The 27,958-nt window shown below is 38.2% G+C and overlaps 1 protein-coding gene across 8 annotated transcripts in view; it reads left to right on the plus strand.

The window, feature by feature from the left end:
- Positions 1-1,566: 1,566 nt before the first annotated feature.
- The window catches only part of fip1l1 (factor interacting with PAPOLA and CPSF1), a 42,406-nt gene continuing 16,014 nt past the window's right edge, over positions 1,567-27,958 (plus strand). For 2 of the 8 annotated variants that reach the window (XM_031901028.1, XM_031901034.1), the window contains exons 1-13: positions 1,567-1,813; positions 6,320-6,368; positions 6,578-6,635; positions 8,941-9,041; positions 9,637-9,701; positions 10,286-10,393; positions 11,079-11,209; positions 14,165-14,274; positions 14,759-14,855; positions 16,155-16,314; positions 21,151-21,189; positions 23,765-23,791; positions 27,323-27,370. In XM_031901028.1, coding sequence (XP_031756888.1) covers positions 1,627-1,813; positions 6,320-6,368; positions 6,578-6,635; positions 8,941-9,041; positions 9,637-9,701; positions 10,286-10,393; positions 11,079-11,209; positions 14,165-14,274; positions 14,759-14,855; positions 16,155-16,314; positions 21,151-21,189; positions 23,765-23,791; positions 27,323-27,370 — 1,180 coding nt within the window. In that variant the 5' untranslated portion in view covers positions 1,567-1,626. 8 annotated transcript variants of the gene reach the window in all.

Here is a 27,958-nt window from a genome sequence, read left to right on the forward strand (position 1 = left end):
AAAAAGCAGGGATGTTTTTTCATATACAGGTATGGGATCCCTTATCCGGTAACCTGTTATCCAGAAAGTTCCGAATTACAGAAAGGCCTTCTCCTATAGACTCCATTATAAGCAAATAATTCTGATTTTTAAAATTTATTTTCTTTTTCTCTGTAGTAATAAAACAGTACCTTGTACTTGATCCTAATTAAGATATAATTAATCCTTATTTGAGGCAAAACAATACTATGGGGTTTATTCAATATTTAAATGATTTTTAGCAGACTTAAGCTATGGAGATCCAAATTACGGAAAGATCCCTTATCCGGAAAACCCCAGGTCCCGAGCATTCTGGATAACAGGTACCTGTATTAAAAACCACTACAAAAAAAATGCAAATGCAGAAATGCATAAAAAAAGTGAAAACCTTGAATCGTGAATTTTACAGGACCTAAATAGCACAAATAGCTCCCCCCAAAATATACAAAAACTTGAATACCAAAAGGACCACAAAAATATTGCCTTGGACAGCTCCATTGACTTCAACATGGTTTTGACAGCTTTTTGATGGTGTATTTTTACTATGACGCATAGTAGATGGCAAAAAATACACATTTTCAATGAAAAAATTGTTTTAGCACATAAAAAGACAAATTATGGAAAAGAAAAATATTAATGTTAATTGGCCCCCTTAGTGCTGTATGGTGTCCAGTAATAGTACTGGACTAGTAAAATAATTTGTTTTTTTATAAATATCTGTAATTTGATAATAAAACACAGACCAATGCTGCACTCTTGTTTTGATTAAAAATGTGTTTATAAAGGAGATGATAAGCAAGTGACTAGGCAGCATAGGATTAATGGCATTTGAGGCATGGCTGGAAATAGAAGCTGTGACAGTAGGACTTTACAAAAGCTATGAAAAATAAACCAGGCTGCTAATACTTGTATTAGGCAAACATATGAAAGTATAAAGGGCTTGTCAATATTGTCCATACAACTGAGAATCCCAAGTTAAAGGACTGTTTGATGGATACACACTTATGTTGTATAACACTATGAACCATAAGGAAACTTTATAAATATATCTAGAAAAAATAATAAAGTGTATATGTTTGGAAATATACAGTGGATGCAGTGATCACAATTGCTAAATGCTAACAAACATTTGACAATCTTCTGGAAGAACTAACAGGCCATTAATGACTAGCTTTCTCTCCAGCTCAAAATGGCTATTGGATTGATGCTGCTCAGCAAATACGGTGGTGTGACCCCTTGGGCAACATTTTGACATTTGTAATACACTCAGTGCTCCATAGCGGCCAAGGAAATGATATTGTTGCTTTAGGGTTAGATAATTCAAGGGCAAAAACAGAGTATCATTGTCTTTGGATTCAAAGTGTTTTTTTTTAAGATAGAGTTGACCGCGGGCAACAACATTTGTTCCCAACCACTTTAATATATTTCACTAACTTAAGAGCAAGCGCTGCCATCCTAAATATGGCGGGTAAATGTTGAAGGTAGAGGTCACATGACAGTCGGCGCTCTCTGATTGGCTCCCTGGTACAACTGCATTACCCAGTGGCTGGCGGGCTCACACAACTCTCGCGAGATTGGAATCTCTCCCCGCTTCCTTCTTGGGAAAAGATGTCTGCCGGCGGAGAGCTGGTTGAGCGGATGGTGGTTTCGTCGGGGACAGGCGGCAGTACCGCCCCTACTATCTCCTCACCCGTCTCCTCCGCAGTCACAGCCCCTGTCAGCGCCTCGACCGGGGCAGCGGGAGGAGGAGGGGGAGGAGGCGGTGGTGACGAGGAAGAGGAATGGCTGTACGGGGGTATGGGACTTTCACTTGTCTTCTATATGCCGAGTTCTGTAGGCCCACGTGGGGTGCTTACAGGGAAAGCAGAGCCTTTCGAGCTGTCGCTTCAGGGGCGGACATTTTGCCATTTGGCTGTGTTACAGGGGCCCCTGTGTCACTCTGTATAGCCAGGGTTCGCTATTTCTCAGCTGTTGGTCAAGTTCCCGGGATTCCGAGATGTGTAGTTGGGCTCCCAATCCCTCTGCATTGCCCTCTGTACTTACAGATGCAGTGTGTGGCCCAGATACCGGCACTTACTGCTGACATTTGGCTGTGCTGGGGTGCAGGGGGGCTGACACTTGTTCTCCAGGCACAGTCCTATGTTATATAACCCACTAGTGAAAGCATTGAGGTTCCACCGTGTTAAAGGAACAGTAACACCAAAAAATGAAAGTGTATAAAAGTAATTACAATATAATGTACTGTTGCCCTGCATTGCTACAACTGGTGTGTTTGCCCCAGAAAAACTACTATAGTTTATATAAGTAAGCTGCTGTGTAGCCATGGGGGCAGCCATTCAAAGGAGAAAAGGCACAGGTTACTTAGCAGATAACAGACAAACCCCCATTATATGGGGCTTATCTCCTAGTTATCTACTATGTAACCTGGGCCTTTTCTCCTTTTTTTCCCAGCTTGAATGGCTGCCCCCATGGCTGCACAGCAGCTTATTTATATAGTAGCTTTTCTGTAGCAAAAACACCAGTTTTTTGCAGAGCAACAGCACATTATATTATAATTACTTTAAAACACTTTAATTTTTTGATGTTACTGTTCCTTTAATGAGTAGACACGGTTAGCAAAGGCTTTTGCAGCTCTATGTTTACGATCACCAACAAGTTTTGTGGCACTTAAGCGAATGGCCCTATGAGAATTAGGTATAGGCAGTTTTTTAACATGGCTCATTACACAGATCTCTGCTGGTGAAGTGGCTGATCCAGTGGGGGGGGGGGGGGTCTAGCCTGTCAGTATTAATGGTAACTGGTCAGAAAAGCACAAAACAGCTGGAAGAACTACAGACCGGCTCCTTGTCAGAATGTGGGCTCTGATATACGCCAGTGCAGGGTACTCGCCTTTTGCTGGGATATGAAATGATCACCTTTCAGTAAAGGTGTAATGCTGATGACATTAAATATTTTATCACTGTTGGGGAATTATTCAGCATATTTATTTCTGTTTTTAAAAATTGACATTGTGTGGTTGTGGGGGGAGAGGGAGGGAGGAATTGCTTTTGTCCTAAAATTGACATTGCAACTGATAATTAAGTGTAACTTTTTAATAACTTTTGTCATAATTTTCCCACTTATCTCCCAAAATTGAGATAATGTACCTTTTAATGATGCCCTTGTCAATAGCAATATGTTTTAATAAAATGAATGATAAATATTTTTAAATGCTACATGACCTTTCAGGGTAAACCAGTGGTTTAGCGAGGTAGCAGACAGTGCGGGATTGAAGGAGGGCACAGGAGTGTAGAGGGCCCAAAAAGGTCCAAAATAATGACAAATTTCAATACATCCTGGTAGAATGGGTCAACATACCAATGTTGGGGGGGCTCCAAATTGAATTGGCTGTAAGGCAATGGAAGGATTGTGGTTTCTCCTTGCTTGGCTTATCTCCAGTCCTAGACTGACTACCTGCTCAGGGCAGGCATTAACTGTAACAGTAACTCCAAAAAAATTAGTGTCTTATATGCATTTTAAAATAGTGAATTTTTGCCTTGCACTGGTAAGAATGTTACTCTTTCAGAAACACTACTGTAGCTGCTGTGTAGCCATGGGATCTCCCATACATTTAAATAGGACAGAAGCCTCAGGTTAGATAACAAAAGCTCTGTAGAATACACATTTTATTTATAGATCTCTACAGCACTGTAAAATGAAATCCTATATAATAGGATGCTTGTTACTATGAAATACTTTGTAGATGCTCGATCAACAGATACAAACAAACTTCATATGTAAAATAACATTTTTACTTTTTGGATGCTACTGCTAAAGTGGTTCCTTGTGCCCCAGCACTCTTGAACTATTCAAAGTACAACATAAACAAGGATGCCAAGCATATATTTGCAGGAAGGCAGGTAGGAGTCACCACTATGGAGTTTTATGTATGTGTCTGTAAATTGAAAACAGACTCTACTCAGACTGGCTGTTCACAAACTAAATAATTCCTAGAGTCAGTCAGCAGTGGTATTTACTGGTCACATGTTTGAAGGTAAAGATCTATTAAGTACAGGTATGGGACCCATTATCCAAAATGCTCGGGACCTGGGGTTTTCTGGATAAGGGGTCTTTCCCTAATTCAGATCTCCTACCTTAAGTCTACTAAGGAAATTATTTAAACCCAATGGTATTGTTTTGGCCCTGATAAGGATTAATTATATCGTAGCAGTACAGTTCCATTATTACAGAGATAACGGTAACCATTTTTAATTATTTGATTAAAATTGTGTCTATGGGAGATAGGCTTTCTGTAATTCGGAACTTTCTGGATAATGGGTTTCCGAGTAAGGGGTCCAATACCTGTACTGTGGTTTCCTAGACCAGGTAGCCCATTTAATGGAAATGTCATTTTTTAAGTTATGAAACCAGTAAGGGACACTGCCTGTTTCTTAACCTTCGGTCTCCTGATGTTGCTAGACTACAATTCGTAGCATCCTCCAATTTATAATTCATGTTTAAAGCTTAACTGCAGTAAAAAACTCCACATGTACCTCCTCTACAACCCCATGCCCTTAACGGCCCTGCTCCTTCCCTGCACCACCTGTTCCTCTGACAAGTGTTACTATCTTTTTATTTGTTTTCAAAATTCAGAGTTGTGCAGTGGTGTTAACAGGCACCTACCTGGACCTGGTTTCAACTGCGCATGCTCTGTCAGCAGTTGCACAAGTGGTGTGAGATGGTGCCTGTTAGACCTGCTGCACAGCTTGTCATGGGAACAGGTAGTGTGGGGAAGGGGGCCTTGAGACCTTTGTTTTAGCACTACATGACATGAGCATAAAAAGAAAGAATAAACTCTTCAAAGCAAGGAAACCAATTGCCAGAGTTTTGACCTTTAAGTGGTTGTAAAGTAAAAAAATAGAAGTCTTGTTTGCAGGTTCCATTAAAAAAATAAAACTATACTTTGTAAACATTCATTAATAAAAATTTGTACCGTTATAGAAAAAAAAAAAAAAGTTCTACCTACAGCCCCTCCCCACAATATCCTTTGCTCCACTTGTCTACCCAATGCATAAATGTTTAGATGGCAACTGGCTGCACATCTCTGAAAACCATCAGATGTTTTGTATTCTGGATGTCAGGAAAGTAGTGCAGGGTTGTTTTATGTGTTTGCTTCTCACTCACACTGCTTTCCTGTCATCAAAAACAATCCTGCACACTGCTTTCCTGCCATCCTGAACATGGAGTAGTTTTATAGCATTCCAGCAGCTCTTTAAAGATTTATAGGTTGAGTAATCAGAGGTAGTGAGAGCTTTATTTGTTAAAGAGGAAACTGTAAACAGACTATTCATTTTTGTCTTACAACCCTTTTAATTGTATCCCTTTATGCTGTAAAAAATAAGGCATTTGTAAGTATAACTACCAGTGTTTACCCCCTTTAATTGATGGCTGTATTTTGAAGGGATACTGTCATGGTTTTTATGGTATACCTTTTTATTTCTATCAAATAATTTACTGTACCATTTTCAAATTTCTTGAATTTCTTGAACCAACAAATGTATTTTTTTAGTTGAAATATTGATGTGTAGGTACCATCTCAGTGCATTGTGCCTGAGACTGAGCTTTCAGAAGGAGCCAGCGCTACACATTAGAACTGCTTTCAGGTAACCTATTGTTTCTCCTACTCCCATGTAACTGGAGGAGTCCCAAGCTGGACTTGGATTTCTTAGTATTGAGTGAATGAAGTTTATAAAAGCCCAGGTCACATGCCTGTGGCACCCTGGGAAATGAAAAATATGGCTAGCCCCATGTGAAATTTCAAAATAAAATGTAAAAAAAAAATCTGTATTTTTGAAAAACTGATTTCAATGCAGGATTCTGCTGGAGAATCTTTCCCGTGACAGTATTCCTTTAATTCACACAGAAATTCCACAGTAAGTGGAGGGCACACTAGTAAACAGCACAAAAATATAGAAATTTCTTGATGTTTTCTGTAAAGAGATTTCCTTTTGGCAATAACTCAGATTGGAGATCTTTTTGAGTGCAGACCCATTTCATGAAAATTGTATTTTGGTTCACTGCCTGGTGTTCCCCTGTGCAATCACTTGCTTAGCTGAATATTGCTGTTTTGGTTGAAAACTTAAAGGGGATATTAACGCTAGCAACTAGGCAGTGGGGTTACTAGGTATGCTGAACAATAAGAGAAGAAAACAATGCTAATGAACAACAAATTGCACATTCTAGGGATGGGTGTCTTAGGTGATATACCTTGAGCATTCTTACATGAGCAAATACCAAAGGCTTTGTGTTTCTTTTTGTGCAGAAGAAAATGAAGCTGCTGCACCAGATGATGATGAAGAAGACATAACAAGGTTTGTAGAGTTTGTATTGCTTCTGTGGAGAGGTTTTTAGATATCTAGGTTTCAGGTGTCCCTCTTTGTACTGCAAGAATATAGATATGCACAGCTACCATCATAAGTTAGCCTGCTTTAGTTTAGTGTTAAGGATGGGATAAAACATTTAATTTAAAAGTTTGCCCTATTCATTTACTTGAAGTTTAAGTATTTTATTTAATCCACAGCTCTCACCCTGTACCTGGAATCGAAGCAGAGGCTACTGAGAATGGTGTTGTGAAAACGGTAACATTCCAGTTATTGTTACTATAGAGAAGGGATATTGAACTTGTGTGAAGTATGTCTCCCAGGATTCTTGAATTGTACTTTTTTTACAGCTGTTCTACAATAGAGAATATGACATTAAAATGATGTATTAAAATGCACATTTAACTTTGTTTGTTTTACATGGTACAATAAAAACATTTATTTAATGGGTTAAAATTTTGTGCATAATTTGTTGAATTTCTGTTTTTGTAAATGGTTCTTTGTTTAGTAGCTGGTGGGTTTACTGGAGCTTTGTTATCCTTTTGTAATATTGTCATATAACCTAATAGCAGACTATCTCTTGTTAACTTTCATGGGAATTGCCTTATGCCTTTTTATGCCAGGCTTCAGGGGGCTCTCCAACTGAAAGGTGCTGCTATGACTATCAGTCTTAAATTAGCAAGTTGTTGGCACTTGGAGTAACTGACATACAAGGGTTTTAAACCCCCAAAATTTAATTGATGTACAGTTACTCAGGGTAATGCAATTTGCATTGATTTTCTATTTTGAGATTTTAATTTTAAGACTTCTAATACCAGGCTTTTGTCTTAACAGAGGCTCCACAGCCCCAAGGGTTAACGGAATATAGAAAGTGCATAGACAGGGTTGCTTACACTCAGGGCTTCAAAATATATATATAACCGGTAAAATCTTAAAACCTCTAAAAATAGAAAATTAATATAAATCGCAGAAGTGCTCAGAGGGCTACTTTTAGTATGTTCACAAATATTCATTTTTAGTTTAGTTCCCATTTCACAGCTTCCAAACCACACGGGCATCAGAAGCATTTGCTCTCCTATGTATGTGTATATAATGCAATCTAATCCCAAAAGTAGTTTGCAGATTTGCCTGCTTTCTTTGCTCACTATTCCAGCAACTGTTTTGTCTGTCTTCCCCATTCTAAGAGCACCCCCGGAGGAAATATCATTCACACTTGTGCTGGCTGAGGTAACCCCCATTGAGCCCCAGTTTAATAACTTATTAATAAAGATGAAACTGCCCTGACCCAGACTGTAGCTACCATATGCCAGCACAAAACAGCATGTACTTGTCGGACTCCAGGACAGTGGATAAAATTTTTTATTTAAGATAAAAACCTTTAGCTACCATATGGTTATAAATTTGCATAATGTTCAGTAACTTCTAGCAACCAATTGGCAGGTAGCAGTTTAAAAAAAAAACAAAAAAACATCTAATTGCTTTCTATTATTACTATACTCCCAAACAGGCTCCCCCCACCTACATGACCTCATTCTAATTTAAATGTATCACATGGTATAACTGAAACAGTGATAGTGGAAGAGCCCTGGAAATGAGAAGTGTTGCATATGACAAATATTTTTGTCTTTTTCACTTTTCCCCTTCTAGGGTAAGAGCTGGTACATTTTCTGTGCTTGACCTATCATTCTTGCATTACTTATAGTAGGAATATCAAAATACAAAGTATTTAAATTTGTCTGAAAACTATGTATGATGTTGTGTAAAGTACTGTAGCTTTGTAAAAAATATTTTTCTTGGTAGCATAGAGGCATCACCTATTATCCATGTAACTTAATTTTGTTTAATTTCTGGCAAAATAGAAAATGCCTTACCTTGTGATTTTCTTTTTGACAACATTTCTGAATATTATGTTAGTATTAGATCCAGGAAAAATCAAGAAAAAATATTGTTCACTCTGATATTCATTACATTTTTTGTCTTGCACAAACACTAAGGGGCATATTTATTAAGCTGTGTAAAAAACGGCGAGAAAATTCGCCACACATCGCCAGGCTTCGCTGTCTAAAAATGGCGTAAAATCGGCATAATTTTTTTACGCGTTTTTTCTTCCACCGGAACTTATGGAAAATAACGGCGTTCAGACGGCGATCTTTTCCATTTATTTTACACAGCTTTTTACTCCGTTTTTTTGGCGAATTAGTTTAACACAGCATAATAAATACGCCCCTAAGAGTTTCTATGTGAAAATCCATGTCACCTCCATGTGTGTTTTAGGCCAGTGCATTTTTCAGTTATCTATGGAAAGCGGTGACAGAAGGATTGCAGTGTTTTGACTGCTGCTGTTTTCAGCCTGAGTAGAGTGGCAGTAGTCAGTCCCATGTGTTTGTTAGCCCAAGACTGAAAAAGATAAGAAGGGTTAACTGAGACAAATTACATTATATGTTTTGAATTTAAAAATAATATTGATGTTTGAAATCTGGAAATAATAGAATATCCTTGGTAAAGCCGTAATACCGGGGGTATGTATGTGATGACAGTGTCACTTACTTACAATCTTATATAGGTGACTGAGACAGAAGATGACAGTGAAAGTGACAGTGATGATGACGACGATGATGTCCATGTTACCATTGGAGATATTAAAACTGGAGCGCCTCAGTATGTGTACGTTTTCATAACCTCTGTTCTACACGGTAAAATTTTAGGACAGGGGTCGGGAACCTTTTTGGCTGAGAGAGCCATAAAGACCACATATTTTAAAATGTAATTCCGTGAGAGCCATACAATATGTTTGGTCGCGGATGCTGCGGGGCAAGGTAGGGTGGGTCCCAAGGATGCCAGATGCGGATGCGATGCAGAGGAGGGGGTGGCCTGCGCTCGGCAGATAGAAGACGTGTTCTAAGACTTAGAACACGTCTTCTATCCGCCGAGCACAGGCCACGCTCCCTGTTATTTTTTTGTTTCTATTAAAGATTTGCCAGAAAGCCAGATGCAGCCATCAGAAGAGCCACATCTGGCTCGCAAGCCATAGGTTCCCTACCCCTGCCTTAGGAGGTCCATACAGCAACATACAATACAATACATACAACAGGCAATCCTAGGTTCTATAGCTGTTGTGAAACTACAAAACTCTATATCTGTAGTTCTTACAGGAGATATGGAGGCTTGAGTGCCTGGGGAATGCTTATACCAAGATATAGTGTCCGGTAATGTTCACCAAAGACTAATATGCTTTTTTTTTTTTTTTTTTTTTTTTTAGGCCATATGGAACAACCCCTGTTAATCTAAATATTAAAACTGGGGGAAGAATATATGGACCAACAGGTAAATTGCATGTTAAGATTGTATCGGCTTTTATTGCTCTTTAAATGCTTTTAAAAGTATTGTTTTCTGGGACGTTTGTCCTCAGGAGTTATCTTCATGTTTTTTTGAATTTAGTCCATTTTACTGGTATTTCTATTAAACTCTTTGTTATTACCTAATAATGTGACCTTGATGAGCTGCTTGGGCCCTGACCTATTGTTGGACATCTAATGGGTTTTGATCTGAAAAAATCCAAATCCCACTGCCCAATAGTTAAGTAAAGGTGCAGTCATAATAAAGGTCCAGATAAGTCTGCATTATAAATATAATCTTCAGTGGCTTTGGCCATGAATCATTAATTCTTATAGGAATTGATGCAGTTAGCTTCGATTAACAGCAGTAGGAAAAGCCACGAGTACCTTTTGACCCAAAATAGAACTATTAAGGGCAAGAATTGCAAACTGAGGAGTGTACCACTCTTTTTTTGGCTGTTAATGAAAATATTTTGATTATTTTTTTAAAAAAATATGCTATAAAACAGAGCATAACATAAGTTATACTATATAAAAAGTTTGAATGCATATTGTTTGTTTTTTCTTGGTCAGGAGGAAAAGGTAAAGGGGTAGATTTGGATGCCCCAGGAAGTATTAATGGCGTGCCTCTGCTGGAAGTAGACTTGGACTCTTTTGAGGACAAACCTTGGAGAAAACCAGGTAAAAAATGCATGCCTGACCTATTGTGGTTAGTGTATCTGACATACTTATTGTACAGCGCTGCGGAATATGTTGGCGCTTTATAAATAAATGTTAATAATAATAATAATACTGGCATAAAGGCAATGGTGTAAAGTAAAAATAATAGACCATTGCGCACACAATATGATCGATTTTCATTTTGGAGATTTAGCTCTACTGTATTAAATTCAAGAGTGAACAAAATGTTACAGGGAGCTTTGGTTATTTTGTAATGCCCAGTATATACAGTGTACTGTTATCCTGCAAAAGTAAATATCATGGAATACAGGTACATGTAATCTCTGTGTTATTGTATATTGAGCAGTTGCAAAATTCATATAAAAAAAGGTAACAAAAGTTAGGCAACCCTTAATGAATATATAATCACTTACCTTAGAGCTCAGGCACTGTAGCACTTCTACAGTAGTTTTCAGTAAACAGGATTACTGACCCAGGTCTCGGTTAATCAATTATAATCACTGGGGGTGCTTAACATTTTGGCTTCCCCCACCCTCCCAGTTATTAAACCTTTAATTCTCCTTCAACTATTTTACCTACCTCTTATTTGCTCTAAAATTGAAGAATGTAAAATCCATTATTACCAACATTTGTCATGTATTTGAAGGTTTAATTTCTAACTTTACTTTTTGTTTTGCTTTTTCAGGTGCTGATCTGTCAGACTATTTTAATTATGGTTTTAATGAAGATACATGGAAAGCTTACTGTGAAAAACAAAAGAGGCTAAGGATGGGCTTGGATGCCCTTCCAGTTTCTTCTACAACAAATAAAATTACGGTATGGTATATTTCACCTCTTGGTAAATACAACTGCTGTCTTTCTACAAGTGATAATTGTAATATAGTTTAGAGGGTTCCCTGGCTTAAAGTCAGTGCACACCACTTACAGCAGGTAAGACTGAACATGTTAAAGCTGGTCTCAAACAAACCTACATTTCTACATAAATTATCAGTTATTCTTTTATTAAAGAAAACTAATTAATTATTTTTAGTATGTAATTGTTTAAGCATTTTAAAGATTTTTTTTCTAAAAATAGGGAATTTCTTTCAAATTTATTATTTGAGAAAGACCACTGTGATCTGGCTGAAATCTAACTTCTTCCATGGTGAAACATAATTTTCTGTCAGATCATTAACAGCAAGCAGAGTACTTCTCTACAAAAACTTAAGTAGTGGGCCCCTGCTTTTCGTTAAGCAATAAATCAAACCGCATTTAAGAACCTACGGATGAGGCTGCTGGTGACTTTGGGTGGAAGTTAACCTTTGATAAGGGCTCAGAATTTTTAACAGAATGAGAAAAGAAATCTTAAAAATGCCAATATAGCAACATAGTAAAAATAATTTTTTATTGCGGTTTGCTGGCAGCGTATGCTGAGAGAAAGGAAAAAGGAAATGTGCTTAGACTAAGCCAAAGGTTTAGAAAGGGAAGACATGTTTTGGTTGCTCGCCACATTCCCTGCTGCTGAATAATAAAGTTGCTGGTTGTGCCCTTGCTTAGAGCTGCTGAAGTTATTCTTTTCTAGCTGACACAGAGTTCATCATTGGGTGATGGAAAGACCACTCTGGGAAAGTTTTGAACTGAAAGCTGTAAAAGAAGCATATATTTTTTTTTAAACTAGCTAAAATCCAAAACATGACTGCTGATTTCATCTTTTTCCAGTAAGACTGAGAAAATATATTTTCATTTAAAAAAAGTGCCATAGTTAACAACGATTTTCCTGCTCCACCCTGTCTAGTCTGTGGAGGGGATAGTCTTATAAGATTCAAGATAACTGTCCATATCTTGCATCCGCTGCTATGACAAACAAAAGTCTGAAGTGAGTTGTTCTGTTTTCATGTGTGTATACAGAATGTCAGGCTGCAGTAAGAAATAGCATGGTGTGAATTAATTATTGGTTATGTAAAGATTCTTTAAGTTTGGAAAATCACATTATTAATAGAAAATATTTATAAATAGAAACCCTAGTGATTTTATCAGTAACAGTAGTAGAACTTTAAAAATTTTTGACCACTAATCAGTGTTTTAGGAGGAATGGTTTAGCCTAGGCATCCAACAGAGTAGCATCTACTAGTATGCATAAATAAATAACATTTCCTTACAAGTTACAAATTAATTCTTCTGATTAATTCTGTCAGACAGAGATCAAAGCTGCATTGTTTGCATTGGTCTAGTCACCCATTGCAGCCAGTAGCAAACTTTGCACATTTTATTACATTACTACATGGGTTGTAGAAAAGGATTGTATTGGCACTCCTTAATAACGGTGTGGAACAGAAATCTGCCTAAATTCCGACTCAACTGCCACTTTTCCGTTTTTGGTGAAAGAAAGACAGCATAGAGACATTTTTGTGAATTTGTCTTTAAAACGTCATTGGGGGCTCATTAGCACAGCGTTTTTCAACCACTGTTCCGCGGCACACTAGTGTGCCGCGAGATGTTGCCTGGTGTGCCGTAGGCAGGGCACCAATGTACTAGGGGGGCACTGCTCTTGGCACCAATGTACTAGGGGGGCTCTGCTGCTGGGCACCAATGTACTAGGGGGGCACTGCTCTTGGCACCAATGTACTAGGGGGGCACTGCTGCTGGGCACCAATGTACTAGGGGGGCACTGCTGCTGGGCACAGAGTTAAATTTTTTAACATTTTCTAATGGTGGTGTGCCTCGTGATTTTTTTCATGAAACAAGTGTGCCTTTGCCCAAAAAAGGTTGAAAAACACTGCATTAGTATATTAATGGGGATAGCAAGGGTCAAGTTTCTGTCTAACCCTAAAACAAAAGGTGCAAAAAAGCTTTATTAACTTTTTATAAACAAGTAAAACATTGATTAAACAAAAAATTGTAATGTATACAATCTTGTATATAAAAAAAGTTTTTACCTTGCCATAACATATCTGTGCATCTATACAGAACTATCAAGATGCTTGACGGCATTGCCCCCCCACCTTTAGCTGTGTCATTTCAGTTTTCAGCAGCCATCTTGGTAATCAGCAAGAACCACATGTGCACTGGAACCCAAACTTGGATATTGGGGTTCTGTAAATTCAAGGTTTACTGGCCCAACAGGGCACTGGGGAAAAACTGTTGGGCCCCTTTTCATCTGACATGTTGGTGGGTGGGCCAGATTTTTGTTGACCAGTAATCAGTGTGTGGGGGGGCAGGGGGAGTAGAGAAGTAGTGCAGGGGGTGGGCCCTTGATTCACTTCTTCCCATGAAGAAGATATTTAGCCCCTTAAATCTTGTAACAAATGGAGTTACACAAACATTTCAAAACAAACACACAGCCCAGCTTGTCCTGAAAAACTTTAAGGAAATGCCTCTCGACTGAAATGTCTGGCAAATGAAATGCAAAATGTAGATGTGGGACTGGGTTTGATAGCACTGACGGATTTATTAAGAGTTAAAGACAAATTCATAATAAATATCACTAAAATATCATCTAAAAAACAAAATCTGAAAACTATCTGTTTAAAAGATAAATTCACAAAGGTAGAGATAGAGGTTTGTGAATAAGGCTGAAAACAAATCAATCTCCACTTTTATTTTGCGTCAATATCACCGCTTTTGTGAACTACCCCCTTTTTGTTTAACAGTTACTGATAAATTATGTTGGGTTCTTCTTGAAAATGCATAATAGGGAAAAGTTGGATTTTGTTAAAGTGCACAGATTAAGCAGAATTGGGAGCACAAATCTAGGGTGAGTTTGCAACTGCTTAGGCCTTGATTTATTCACAGGTACAGCAGGGAAGAACGGGCAATGCAGAAAAGGATACAGTCTTGCAGAGTGTGAAACCAGAGTTTACTTCTCCCACTTCATTATTCAAACCTGGTGTTCCTCCTCCAAGGTGAATATGATTCATTTATAGAGTGCAAATGCATTGTAGCAAAACTTGAAGATTGTGCGGATGAGAACTTTATAGATTTTGTGTGGAAATTATTTATTGACTAAAGGCTCTCTAACTAGCTAATAATCATAACATAGTGGTTTTAATTTTTGATTAGTAAGGGCTTGTTACAAAACTTCAGTTTTATTTTGATAAATTCTAATAGTCATTGGGCAAAAACTAGGAGGACTTGGCCCATAGTCATAAATGCCAACATTGCAAATTTTATGATGTTTTTTTCTGCCCACAGACCAAATGCCCAGATTTATTCAAATGGACTTTTTTCATCAATTGATTAAATTAACACATTGCAACTTTTATGGCCTTGAGTAGCTTGTAGATGACTCTCCCTTAGTGTGGTTGGATTAATTAATGAGAGATACTGTTAAGCAATGACAATTTATCACATCTGACTTCTGGATGTCCTTTATTAATTGTTTTACAGTCGAAAAACCTCAAGCGCAATTGATGTGATTGGTCAGACAACCACTATCACTCGTGTAGAGGGACGGCGGCGAGGTGCAAATGAAAGCAATATCCAGGTACAGTAAATTCCTAATTAACCAGTGACAGACCTGTTTTGTCTTTTCAAAACTGCCTTCATTGGGGGGAAAAGTACTTGCTAACAACTTGATACATATAAAGTATTAATATAAATAAAGACTACTTAGCCTGCGACAAATCTCCCTGTTAGCGGGCGACTAATCTCCCTGAAATGCCATCCCACCGCCGCGCATGCCATCCCACCGATGATTTACATTTTCGCTGGTGGGATGGCATTTTGGGGAGATTTGTCGCGGGCGACTAATCTCCCCGTGTGCCAAAACCCTTAAATGCTACAAATTTTCTGTTGCTGGAGACTGTAGACCATTGATCACGTGATGGTAGTAATAGTTTTCCCAACCAAAAAGGAAAGCGTTAACTTTATTCATGGGCTGGAGGAACCTCCATTATGGTGAAGGTCTGTGGGAGTAGAATAGAAATGATTCGTCATAAAATGCTATGATACATTCTGCTTTGAGTAAGCAGCCCAGCAGTATTTGCAGATTTTGATAAGAGTTGAACTGAAGAAGCTGCTCGGATGAGTAGTGAAACGTCTTCAATGATTACCAAACAAGTCCAGTTGCTTTAAATTTATTTGTACTAGATATACCATGACCTGGATGAATGAAAATCTTCATAAACATAAGAGTACCCAGTTAGTGACCTGATTGGAAGAAGGGTTGAATAGTTGGGGGGACATGGAAACAGAATATGCATCCATATATTGCATATATATGTTTGTAGAAGATGGTATAATGACTATAACTCTTCCATAAGTCTATGACTGAAATAGGTCTTATGTGTTTTTAGGACATCTAAAGGTTCAGTTTGGTTGATATGAGGGTCAGAAAACAGAGATATGGGAGGCTTGACTGTGGGTGCTACATAATTGCTTACTTGATACCCTGGAACTGTGCTCCTGCTAGTTGAAAACACTGGCCTGAGGTACCTTTTGGGCAATGGGTGCAGCTTCAAACTTCTTTGCATGGGGTTTGCATGTGTAGTAGAGTGAAAAGCTTGAAGTATTTGCAAAAATCCAGCTTTTTCACTTACTGCACATGCGCAGACCCAGGTCCACTGCGGAAAGTAGGAAATAGAATATTTGCAATATGGTGCACAAATAAAAGTACCACAGGTCAGTGCAGTTTTCAGCAAACAGGAGCACCAGTACAGGGTAAGTGGTTATATTCACAGTGACTTTAGCTTCTCTTTTGCTTTGATAAACATAAGATAGTACATTTTAAGTTTGCTGGATGTCTCAAATATCCTCAAGTTATTTCTGCCTTTTATGGTTTCAGGTAGTTTCAGAACAGTCTCCTTCTGAAGTGGATAATAATTTTATCAAGCCACCCCCACCATTTTTCCCTCCTGGAGCACCCCCCACACACCTACCACCACCTCCACTTTTTCCTCCACCACCAAATGTCAGTACTGCTCCACCTCTCATCCCACCTCCTGGTAAGTATCAGCAAAATTCTTGTTTCACCTTCAGTTTTCAATGCTTTTTATTTTATGTTGGAACAAATTGCCAGAATCAAGGAGTTTAACGTGCACTTTCTAGAATATCTGGTGCTTAGTGTGTTTCAAGTAAGAGTGCAGTGTGTTTTACCTTTTATGCAGGAAGCACTAGGTACTGAATATACTGGCCCAAATTGAGTGGGACAGTATGCACCCAGAGAAAAGAATTGCTAGAACAAGAGGTCATACCCTAAACTTTACACTTGGGAAACTGAGGAGTAGTGTAAAATAGTATGGAGCTATAAAAAAAAGTGCAGCAGTTTCCTGTGCCAAACCTGCATTACACGTACTCACAGCTGAACAAGTTGTAAAACTGAACAAGCATTACAGGAACAGAAAAAACATGAAACTAAAGTGTATATGTTTGCATTAAAAAATAATGTGCTGTTACCCCTGCACTGGTTAACAAAATACTTCATTGCTTCAGAAACTCTACTACAGTTTATATTAATAAGATGCTTTGTAACCATGGGGCAGGCATTCAAGCTGAACAGGGCAAAAAGGGTCATGTTTAAATAGCAGGTGACATAAGCTGTATAGAATAAAATGGGTTTAGTTCATACACAGGAAGATAACCTCTTTTAAGTAGCATTCATGACTGTAGACTGAAAACCATTCCATAAAATAGAGTATTTGTTGCCAAGAAATAATTCATATATATGCTGGATATAATATATATGCTGAAAGAAGAGTTAAAAACCTTAAATACAGAGAAGCTTTAAGATGCAGATACAGTAAACAGTGGCTATCTTGTCAAAACAGAAGTCATTAGTCTCACTCTGTTCTATGTTTTATCTGTAATATTTCTTCCTGTACTTATCATACAGCAATGTAAAACTGCTGTTTATTGTATTGATACAACCAGACACACAGCTAATCCCTAGCCAAGGAAAATATACACACATCTGGACCCTTTCTTCCCCCTCCCTTTTTTGTTTCTTGTTCCATTCATATCTTTCCTTCAGCACGTGTTTAGGATTTATACACTTGCATGTTCTTTGGCCAGTACCAAACTACGTTTTAGGGCAATGGCGGTAAAATAATATCCCAAAAATGCCTTGCCATTGCATAACATTAGGATTGCCACAAGTAAAACAAATCACTCATGTCACAATCCAGCTTAATTGCTGGAAAATGTGTCAGAAGTCAATTTCCCTTGAGTAAGCTGGACCACTGTGAGTAATATGTTTTACTTGCATAGATTTTAATATTATGCAATGGCAAGGCATTTTTTAGATTTGTTGCCCTTAGTAGCGCAGATTTGCTGCATTGGTTTGAATGAGACAATAAAACATGACTAGGCTCGGGTCTGAATACAAAGGTAATGAATAAAAAGTATCAATAAAATGTTTGTCTCACAGAGCAATAATTGTATGGCTGCTTTGGTCAGTGACCCCCCTTTGAATTATTTTCCTCCCATTGCCTGCTGCTTTCCATTTTATAACATCAGCTAAATAAAAATTCTGACAATAGGGCCTTTTTAGCAGGTTGTGTCAGGTTGGCCCATACAACACTCAGGTGGGTTTAATCTGGCGCAACATGTTTCTATAGGCATTGCTATACCCATAGCCCACCCAAAGCCCTATCTCTTGCTGCAACCTTTCCTCCTACATCCTCCTGTTGGCATTCTTTTATACACTCATGCTCTTTCTGGCCCACCCCCTTCAGCGACATCTGAGATGGGCTGGTCAGACGCTGGTATATAATTGATGATGCAGGTCGTACAAGTTAGGTCTGGGGGGGTTAGGGTGTGCTACACATCACTACCGCTTGCTAAGCTCGGAGGCTTTGCGAGGGGATTAGGAAATGAACAGTGCTGAACCTGACAGTTTCCTTTAAATCTTGTAAGTCCCTATTGTCACAGTACTTATTTTGCAATAGGGACTTGTTGATGACAACATCCACTTTAAGGCAGTACTGTGTGCCTAGCATGAGGCATGTGAATACCTTCTGTTTTCAAAAAGCTGTTATGACAATGTCCAGTGACTGGTGTTAGTTTTTAAACCCAGATGTAGTTCTTTGTGGGTATTGCACTGGGAGTGATATGCATCCTTAGGCTTGTTTGAAACACCAACTGTATTTGATGATGACCAGGGAATGTGAATAATTCACCTTCATTTAAAGATAAATATATCTCAACAGATATCAAAATTGCCTGGATGTTGGAAGAAAATTGTTTTTAATATGCCTTATATTTTGTGTAATTAAGCAGATAAACTGCTTATGCTGCCTCTGTGCATTAACTCTTAATTTATGTCCTAATGGGGATGATATCTGTGATTTAGCTGGAAATGATAAAGCAGTAGTTCTCCTGACTTTTTCTTTGTAAGTTTGGAACTAATGACACAAATATGAAGGATGGAGACCAGTACATTATCTAGAAAGAACTTTGCACCCCTTCTTGTTAGGCTAGCAGGTTTCTGGCGATCTTTCTCCCCATAAATCAGTGCTCGCTGTACATCTGCAGCAAACCATGCAAGGCTGTGGCTTTGGCTCCCAATGGTCCTTGTTTTATTTGCACTCTAGCCAACTCTTTATCTTCAAAGCTGCTACAAAAATAGCATTGTGCCATACCTCCTCATTTAACATAGGGGAGAAAAGGCCCAGTTGTTACCTCACATTAACTAGGAGACATGGCCAAAAATCCAGAATTGCAAATATAAAACATCCTGTGGAAGTTCTTTTGAAAACAGAAGATGCTTTGAAGTTGCCTTTTTAGGCTTCAGTCTTCCTTGTGAAGCTCATTTGCAAGAAAAAACTGAACTTGCATTATATCAGGAAAGTGCCCTGTAGAGTCCGGTTAACACCTTGGCTGCTGAATGGGGAGTGCAACAGAAAGCTGCTCTGTGATTGGCTATCCAATAACTTTGTTTTTATGGAGTTCTGTGTCATTTCAAGAATTCATTTTCGTTTTTGTACAGAGCAATATGTTCAGTTTATTTTCATTGTTTCAAATGGATTAGAGGTAACATATTTTAGATACAGGCCTACAAAGGCCTGTTGAACGAGAACAGCATCTACGTGCCGACTCAGTTCTTGTTCAATGGGATTTCAAGTCAAATCATGCTGATATGATATAGCCAGATATTGGTTGGACGTGCCCATCAGACAGCTATATACAATGGCCAATAAGCAGTTGACTTGCTCCAGAGAAACAGAGTCAGGCCATGTATGGCCACCATAAGTGGTCATACATAAATGATCTATAAATGTAATTTGCTTATGTGACATCATAGGAGTCCACCTTTTCTCATGGAGCCTCTACAACGTAGGGTAATGCAACTCATATTTTCTACATGATTTTTATGGCATATAACCATGTTAAAACACGTGGCATCTATATGGTATTGCTACCACTAAAATTACCTTTTTAATGTTAAGTTACTATGCTTTACTTTCATAGTAGAAAGACAGTTTGCGGCATAGTCAAGAGATTGTCCTTACATAATAGAAACTTAAACTCTTTTCCTACCACTGGTACACACTCACTCTAGAGGCAATTTACTGGAAGCCTGTGAACCACTCTCCCTGTTTTTAGAACATGGCAAAAAATCGGAGGGAAGAGGGAGGACCAGGTGAACACCGAATATACTCCCTACAGTGTGTGGTGGAAACAGAAATAGTTATGGTGGCAATGCTAAATACTTTCACCCAGTGCCTCCCCATTTTTCAGTTTCCATTTATTTGTCTAGTACAGTGATCCCCAAACAGTGACTCTTGAGCAACATGCTGCTCACCTCCCCGTTTGATATGGCCCCCAGTCCCCTCAAAGTAGGTGCCCATTTTTAATTTTCTGGCTTGGAGGCAAGTTTTGGACAAAGTTTTACTCCTAGCAGAGCCTCCTTCAGGCTAGCAGTCCACATTGGGCTACCAAATAGCCAATCACAGCCCTTATTTAGCACCCCCAAAGAACTTTTTTCAGGCTTAGGTGGCTCACCAACACTTTTTAAATATGTGTGGCTCGCAAGTAAAAAAATGTTTTTGGGATTTCTGGTCTAGTAGGATGCTTATGCTCTTCTTGCATTGATTTTCCTGGTTTTGCTAAAGGTGCTTCTGACTGCTGTTAGCCATTGATAAGATTCCATATCTTACCAGCTGGTTGCAAGCAACCTTCTTTATTTCCTTCCATAACCTTCCTTTAGTGTTACATTTTCAAAAGCGACCAGCTGATAAAATATGAGAATATCTTATGTTCTGGCATAACAGCAGCAGAGACAACACCCACGGTTTCAGAATAGGTATCGCAAAACTTTATTTTTTTTTAAAATTTCTATCCATGTAGGAAATTGATGGTAGTCACGGAGCTCTTATGGGGTTATGCAATAAAAGGCACTAAATATGCCCAGGAGCAGTAACCTTTAACAACCTATCAGCAGGTAGTATTTACTGGTCACATGTTTAAAAGCAAATATCTTATTGGTTGCTATGGGCTACTGCTACTGGGCAAATATAGTGCCTTTTATTACATATGGGGGTTAGCTACTAAATTAGTTGTTGGTGCTGTAATTGCTAGCAAGTACCTGTATATTTAAGTTACACTTTAGTTTAAATGAAAGCACATTAAGAAATTTCAGATACCACTGTGTACATTCATTTACACTCATTTACACAAGTAGAACATTCAGATTTTATTGCATTGAAGTGAAGATCAAACTTCATGGAATCTTATATACAAAAAAGCCAATAGTGACCTATACAAATTATAAACCCATGATGCTAGTCACTGTAACCCCATTTGAAACTGAAAATCTGTGTGTGCTTTCCTTTTTCTCCTAGGATCAATATCGTTCTCGATGCAAAAACCATCTCGATACGGTAAATGTTTATTGCACATTTTGTGTGTTTTCAGTATATTTTAAAATAAAATGGACACATGCACAAATATATGGGTAACTTTATTTTTAGTAAGGATACTACATGCTTTGGGCTCTCTGTCTTGTGTAAGTGTAGTTAAACCTATGTATCTAACTGTATCTATCAAATGGGCTGATTTTGGTGGGTTCATAGAACACATTGTCATAGGATAATCAAGATTGTGTGTCTTTTTGCCTTCTGTTAAGCACTATAACAACTTGTATCAATTACAGAGTAATACAGTTATTCGAAAAAAAAAAGTCTTATAATTGTGTGTTTCCACTTTTATTTCCTTAATCTTTGGTGCAGGGAACCATATCATAAGGAAAGCATAATTAAAACTTTTTTTGTATACACAACAAGAGCAGGGCTGTAGTATCGAGGGCCAAATAAGCTTATAAGGAAGCAGCTTCTGTAAAGCGTTGAAACCAGAATGAGCTTGACAAACTGGAAATAGAGGAACGATAAACTTATAACTGCATTTGATTGTGCTTTATATCCGGTATTTAAGTTACAGATCCCTATATTGTAGTAGTCTTTTTAATTATAAACCCTACCCACCAGCAAAGTGTTCACCTTATGGGTTGCTGTGTGTGTTGTACAGTGGCATGGTATAATTCTTCTGTTGTTAGAGGCTCGATACCCATTAAGCCTTGGCAGTTAGAACTCCTGTATCTGGGATTAATTATTCATCAGGAAATGTTAGTTTGAAAAGAAGTATTAGTCCTCCAGAGATCCTATGTAGGCAGCGTTGGATCAAGTAAAGTCAAAGAAAAAGAAAATAGTTTCTCTAATAATTTGACTCCTGGAGCAAAACTTCCTTCCTGACTTTTAAACAACAATGGGTAATCCCTGGATCACAGGCTCCTGAAGTATGTTGTCTGTGCAAAAACTTTTAATAAAGACGGTTAAAATATATGAACAGCCTTTTCTGGCAATAGATTCCATGCCCAATACTGCCCTTATACTGAATAAAGCTTTCTTTAAATACACTACTCTGCAGGGGTGACCTCTTGTTCTCTGCACATTCCTATGAATTAAAAGTTCCCTAGACTTACTATTCGTGTGACATTTTCCATTTTTTGGCTGCATGTTTCTTGCTTATATGGGAAGCAGGCTTTATATAGTAGGGTTTATCAATACAAGTACAGGTATGGGACCCTTATCCAGAAAGTTCCGAATTACGGAAAGGCCATCTCCCATAGACTCCATTATAAGAAAATAATTCTAATTTTTAAAAATGATTTCTCTTTTCTCTGTAATAATAAAACAGTACCTTGTACTTGATCCTTACTAAGATATAATGACTCCTTATTGGAGGCAAAACAGTTCTATTTTATTTTTTTTTTAATTATTTTTTTAGTAGGCATGGAGATCCAAATTATGGAAAGACCCCTTATCCCGAAAGCCCCGGGCCCCAAGCATTCTGGATAACAGGTCCTATACCTGTATAGGGTTCTTTGCTTCTGTATGAGTTCTCTGCAAGTTTCATGTTTATAGCAGTTTCACAGTGCATCCTCCGCTTCATATATCCCTGCTTACCAGTGTTACTGTCTACCTATTCTTTTGTGTGCCAATTAAGAATATATATTAGCCTATCTACATTTCATAACTATCAATCCACATCGCTGGTGGAAAGCGTTTGCATCACTTTGTTTTTCGGAAGTTCCCTGCTGGAGAAAACAAAGCAACGCCTCGCATTTCCACCTGCGATTCACTTTATTGCTGCTGGAAAGGCTTTTCAGGGAGTTTAGTCGCCTGTGGTAGCAGAGGTTTATTGTGGGCGACTAATCTTCCCATGGGGCATTAGCCTTAGGCTTCTTTGAGTTCAAATGAAGGCTCACCTCTCATCTTTTCTATACATCCTGTCCATCAAATCAGCATACACCGAACTACCTTATTATCCTATGGAATCTCATTAATGCTTAATGTGGTGAACTAGTAATGCAGTAAAATCCAAAGCAGTGTTATCCTGACAAGATTATTATTATTCAATGTGCCATACTGCAATGTTTTATTTTCTGTTGCATTTAGTTTTTTCCTCTAGAATAAGTGAATGATTAATTTAATTAGATACAACTCTCTTAATCAAATGAGACTATAAGCTCAGTTTGCCCTGATGTGGATGTTACACAGCCAGAGGACATATAGAAATGAGGTGTCTTGACCTGCCCAAGACTACAGTGCTACAGAGTTATTGTGCACAAGTTTAGATGAGTGAAATCCTTCTGGAGCCTACTGGAATTCATTTATTATTTGGCCACCCTAAAAACCTAACTGGCTTCCCTCATTTACTTTGTGTGACACAGAATGGTTGAAAGCAAAGCACACCTAAATGTAAAGAGCACCCGTGCCATCCAGGCCACCTAAAGAACCATGGTTTTTTAAAAATTGAATTGCAAATTCCTTTTTCCGTTTTTTTTAATGTTGTTTTATTTGGTGATGTGATATAAATTTGCTTGCACTTTACTAAACGTGTGCAGTGAAGTGCAATAGAATTTCCGTAACTGACAGCTTTGTTTTTTTTTTTTTTTAGGAATTCCTATCACTGTGCCACCTCCAGGTAAGTATATTTAATAGATGTGTCTATTCTATTTCATATATAACATTGGTATATTCCCTGGCTTTACTTTCACTAAAGTGTGTGTAGTTTAACAGCCATAGTTGCTGCTGTATTAAGGTAAATAGTTTCTTCACTCACAGAATGCCATGAACCAGCGTCCAAAGTGGCTACACTGGCATTGTAGCATGTGTACTTTTATACACTAAGCATCTTCTTAAAAGAGAACTTTTTAGGCATATTTTGCTCAGCAAGATAAACCATAAGGAGCTTGACATGCTTACAGAATCTCTAACTGCTCACTATAATGTAGAGGCAATGCTCTTGTTATCTAGAATGCTTGGGACCTGGGGTTTCCAGAATGCAGAGTTAAATTATTCTGGTATTTGTACACAGGTTCAACTCTTTAGTGGTTCTCTAATTTTTACATTTTTTATTTATATTACTATGTAGTATATTAAGTATCTACATTAAAAGTTAGGGTTTGCTACCTTATTAAAGACATAATAAGTATGTATTTATGTAAAAAAAAAAAAAAAAATCACATGAAATAACATTAAGGACTTTTCATTGTCCTCCAGAAAGCTTGCTTTGTAATATAGGTATTGGACCTGTTATCCAGAATGCTTGGAACCTGGGGTTTTCCAGATAAGGGGTCTTCCCATGATTTGGATTACCATAATAATAAAACAGTGCCTTGTACTTGATCACAACTAAGACATAATTAATCGTTATTGGAGGCAAACAATTCTGTTGGGTTTATTTAATGTTTAAATTATTATTCTTTATTAAACAACGTATGCACATTCAAATTACGGAAAGACTCCTTGTCTAGAAAAGCCCAGGTCCTGACTTTTCAGGATAACAAGTTCCACACCTGTACAGTGATTAATATGGAACTGAAAGTGTTTCTTCCTAAGCTACATGTGAGGCAGGGGTAATATAATGCAAATATTGGTCTACACAATGCTTTGATCCCAGTGCTGCTTAAAGGAAAACTATACCCCCAGAATGAATACTTAACCAACAGATAGTTTATATTATGTTAAGTGACCTATTAATAATCTTGCCAAACTGGTGTATATATATCAGTAAATATTGCCCTTTTACATCTTTTCCCTTGAGCCACCATTTAGTGATGGGCTGTGTGCTCCCTCAGAGATCACATGACAGGAAATAATGCAGCTCTGACTGTAACAGGAAGTAGTGTGGGAGTAAAAGGCAGAACTCTGTCCATTAATTGGCTGATGGGGCCTAGCATGTATGTGTGCCTTGGCTTGTTTGTGTGCACTGTGAATCCAATGATCCCAGGAGGCGGCCCTTAATTCTTAAAATGGCAATTTTCTATTTAGGATTACCCAATGGCACATACTAAAAAAGTATATTTTCATGAAAATGGTTTATTTAGATGAAGCAGGGACTTACATATGAGCTTGTTTATGCAATATATATTTTTATAGAGACCTACATTATTCAGGGGTATAGTTTTTTTTAAGGGTATATTTAAAAAAAAAAAAGTAAAATAAGCTTGTCATAGTTTGCCAATGAGAAATTTCACCAATCTGAACTCGAATGGGATTTTTATCAAAGGGTGATCCCTTACTTTCCGCCCTTCAAATAATATATATACAAACACAGTATTTAATAGCATTTTACGATAAGAATAGCATTCTTGCCTTTCACTGAAATCCAAGAAAGCTGATATTTTGCCGTGGTTACCTTGTCATAACCTTTTATATGTACAGTGTTTGTAGTGACAGAACATGCTAGAATTTCAGAATTTTTATTAAATAAACACTTGTTGGATGGCACCTAAGCGATTTTGTTAGACTGCCCTTGCATTTTGGAAAAAACAATTTTCTATTAGCCTGCAGCTCTGATAGGGGAAACAATTTTTGGGTGATACGTGCCCTCCCTTTAAAAAGGATTTCCTTACCTTAGCTAGTAGCACCGATCTGGTGGTGCTCTCACTTGCAACTTAAAGAAAAAAATATTCTCCTAGCAAACCAGGTCATGTATGTTAGTGCAGGTATGAAAATAATTCTTTTTTTCCCGCTTGTGTTAATGTGCATTCAGCAAGCAAACTCTGTAATTCTTAAAGGTGCTGTTTACCTTAATGTTTGTTTATTATAGAATAGCCCAGTGCTATCCAACTGGTGACCCACGGGCTACATCCCGCCCACGGCCCCCACCTGTTTGGCTGCTGTGACTGCTTACCTTTATGTAAGCTTTAAATGGTATCAGTACCTAGATTATCTGGCCCCCTGCATTGTTCACACCTTGGATTCCAGCTGTAAACCCCAGTATTGTTTACACCTGTAAGCCCCTGTATTGTTCACCCCCTGCATTGTTCACAGCTCCCACATAGTTTACCTGTTTACACCTCACACTATCTGCCCTATGCTGGCTGTGTGTGCCATATTCTACCTGCCCTATGCTGCCTGTGTGTGCCATACTCTGCCTGCCCTGAGCTGCCTGTGTGTGCCATAATCTCTCTGCTCTATGCTGCCTGTGTGTGCCATACTCTGCCTGCCCTGCGCTGCCTGTGTGTGCCATAATCTCTCTGCTGCCTGTTTGTGCCATACTCTGCTAGTGTGCCATATTTTGGCCTGTCTGTGTGTGCTATACTCTGCATGCCCTATGCTGCCTGTGTGCCATACTCTGCCTGAAAAATTTTGGCCCTTGGTACCACAGAAGTTGGACAGCATTGGAATAGCCTATTCTCTGCAATTTTTCAATAGGTTAATTATTATTATTATTATTTAATACTGCTTCTAAATTATTTGTCAGCTTCTTCTGGGTCTGTCCAGTGACTTTACCATTCATTCTCCAGCGTTTCGTACAAACCATTTCCTGGTTGCTAGGATAAATTGAACCCTATCGACCAGAGCAGAAGTATAAATAATTCAAAATGCAGTGTCTGCGTAAGACACACAAATGCAATCTGTTGCTACCTGGCCATGCATGCATTTCACATCTTAGCTATGGCAAATTCATTGGAATTCCATCTGGGGATTAAGGCACCATGTTGCATAGCATTGCAAACACAAACTAAAGGCACCTAGTACCCTATTACATATGTCTGGAAAATAGCAAGGACAGACACTGAAAGCAACTGTGGATGGAAATGTACAAACCTGTTTACATGTTTTAAAACTAGAATTATTAACATATCCATTAGTTTAAGTGCTTTAACTGTTTCCAGGTAGACTCTCTTCTCCTTCTGTCATCTGAAGAACACAATTCTTGGTTCCTTGTTCAAATGAACTAGCAGTTCTATTAAATAGCAGAGATTTAAAGTTACAGTAGCACAGGGCTGCCACTGACAGGGTTTTTCCTTAAAGCTTGACCTCTTAAGAAAATGAACTGGATTTCATATCATCTATATAATCAGCTCCCACTTATTACCTGCAATCAAGTTTCAAAATTCCAGGCAAATTAATATAGCAGGATAAAATCCATAAGAGTGGCAGCCCTGCCTTAGCAATGTTAGCCAGTGATTTCTTTTTAAGAAGCTATTTAATTGGTTTTCAGAGAAGACAGGAAAGAAAGTGAGTGTGAGAAAAATGAGCCCGGAACACAGTAAGTTAGATTTAAACTTTTCCTTATATTTACTCGATATAGTTTTTGCAGTAGATATGTTCTGATCTCTGGCATGGTAATGTATAATCAAAGTAAAAGTCATACTTTCAGTAAGGGTGGGGCTTTGTCTGCCTTTTCCCAAAAGCTACAAAATGAGAAAAAGGATATGGAATAGTCTACATTAGGGATACGCAACCTTATAACTTCTAGCAGTCATACCTTAGTGAGCTAAGAAAGTGATGCTTAGAATTTTGGTTAGACAGCTACTAAGCCCCCTGTACTTTTGTCTCTGAACTTGATACAGCCGCTGCTGCCATATTTGTGACAGAAGGATGACTGACAAATCTGTCTCAATCCAAGGCCAAAAGTGCTGCTTCAGAGTATGGTTGACATGGGTCAGCCTTTGTAGCAAGGCAGTTAACTGAAAACTTGGCAATAAAGGTGGCCAAGGTGGCCATACATATTTGGTGAGAGCACCAAATGAGTGGATCTTTCCTTGATTTGCCTACCTTGAGGGTCATAATTGCCCATATGTAGGCCATCTGATCAAGGGCATCATCAGTACGCAAATCTCTTCCTCAGCCCAAT

Source organism: Xenopus tropicalis, chromosome 1 (assembly GCF_000004195.4).
Source record: "Xenopus tropicalis strain Nigerian chromosome 1, UCB_Xtro_10.0, whole genome shotgun sequence".
NCBI lineage: Eukaryota > Metazoa > Chordata > Amphibia > Anura > Pipidae > Xenopus > Xenopus tropicalis.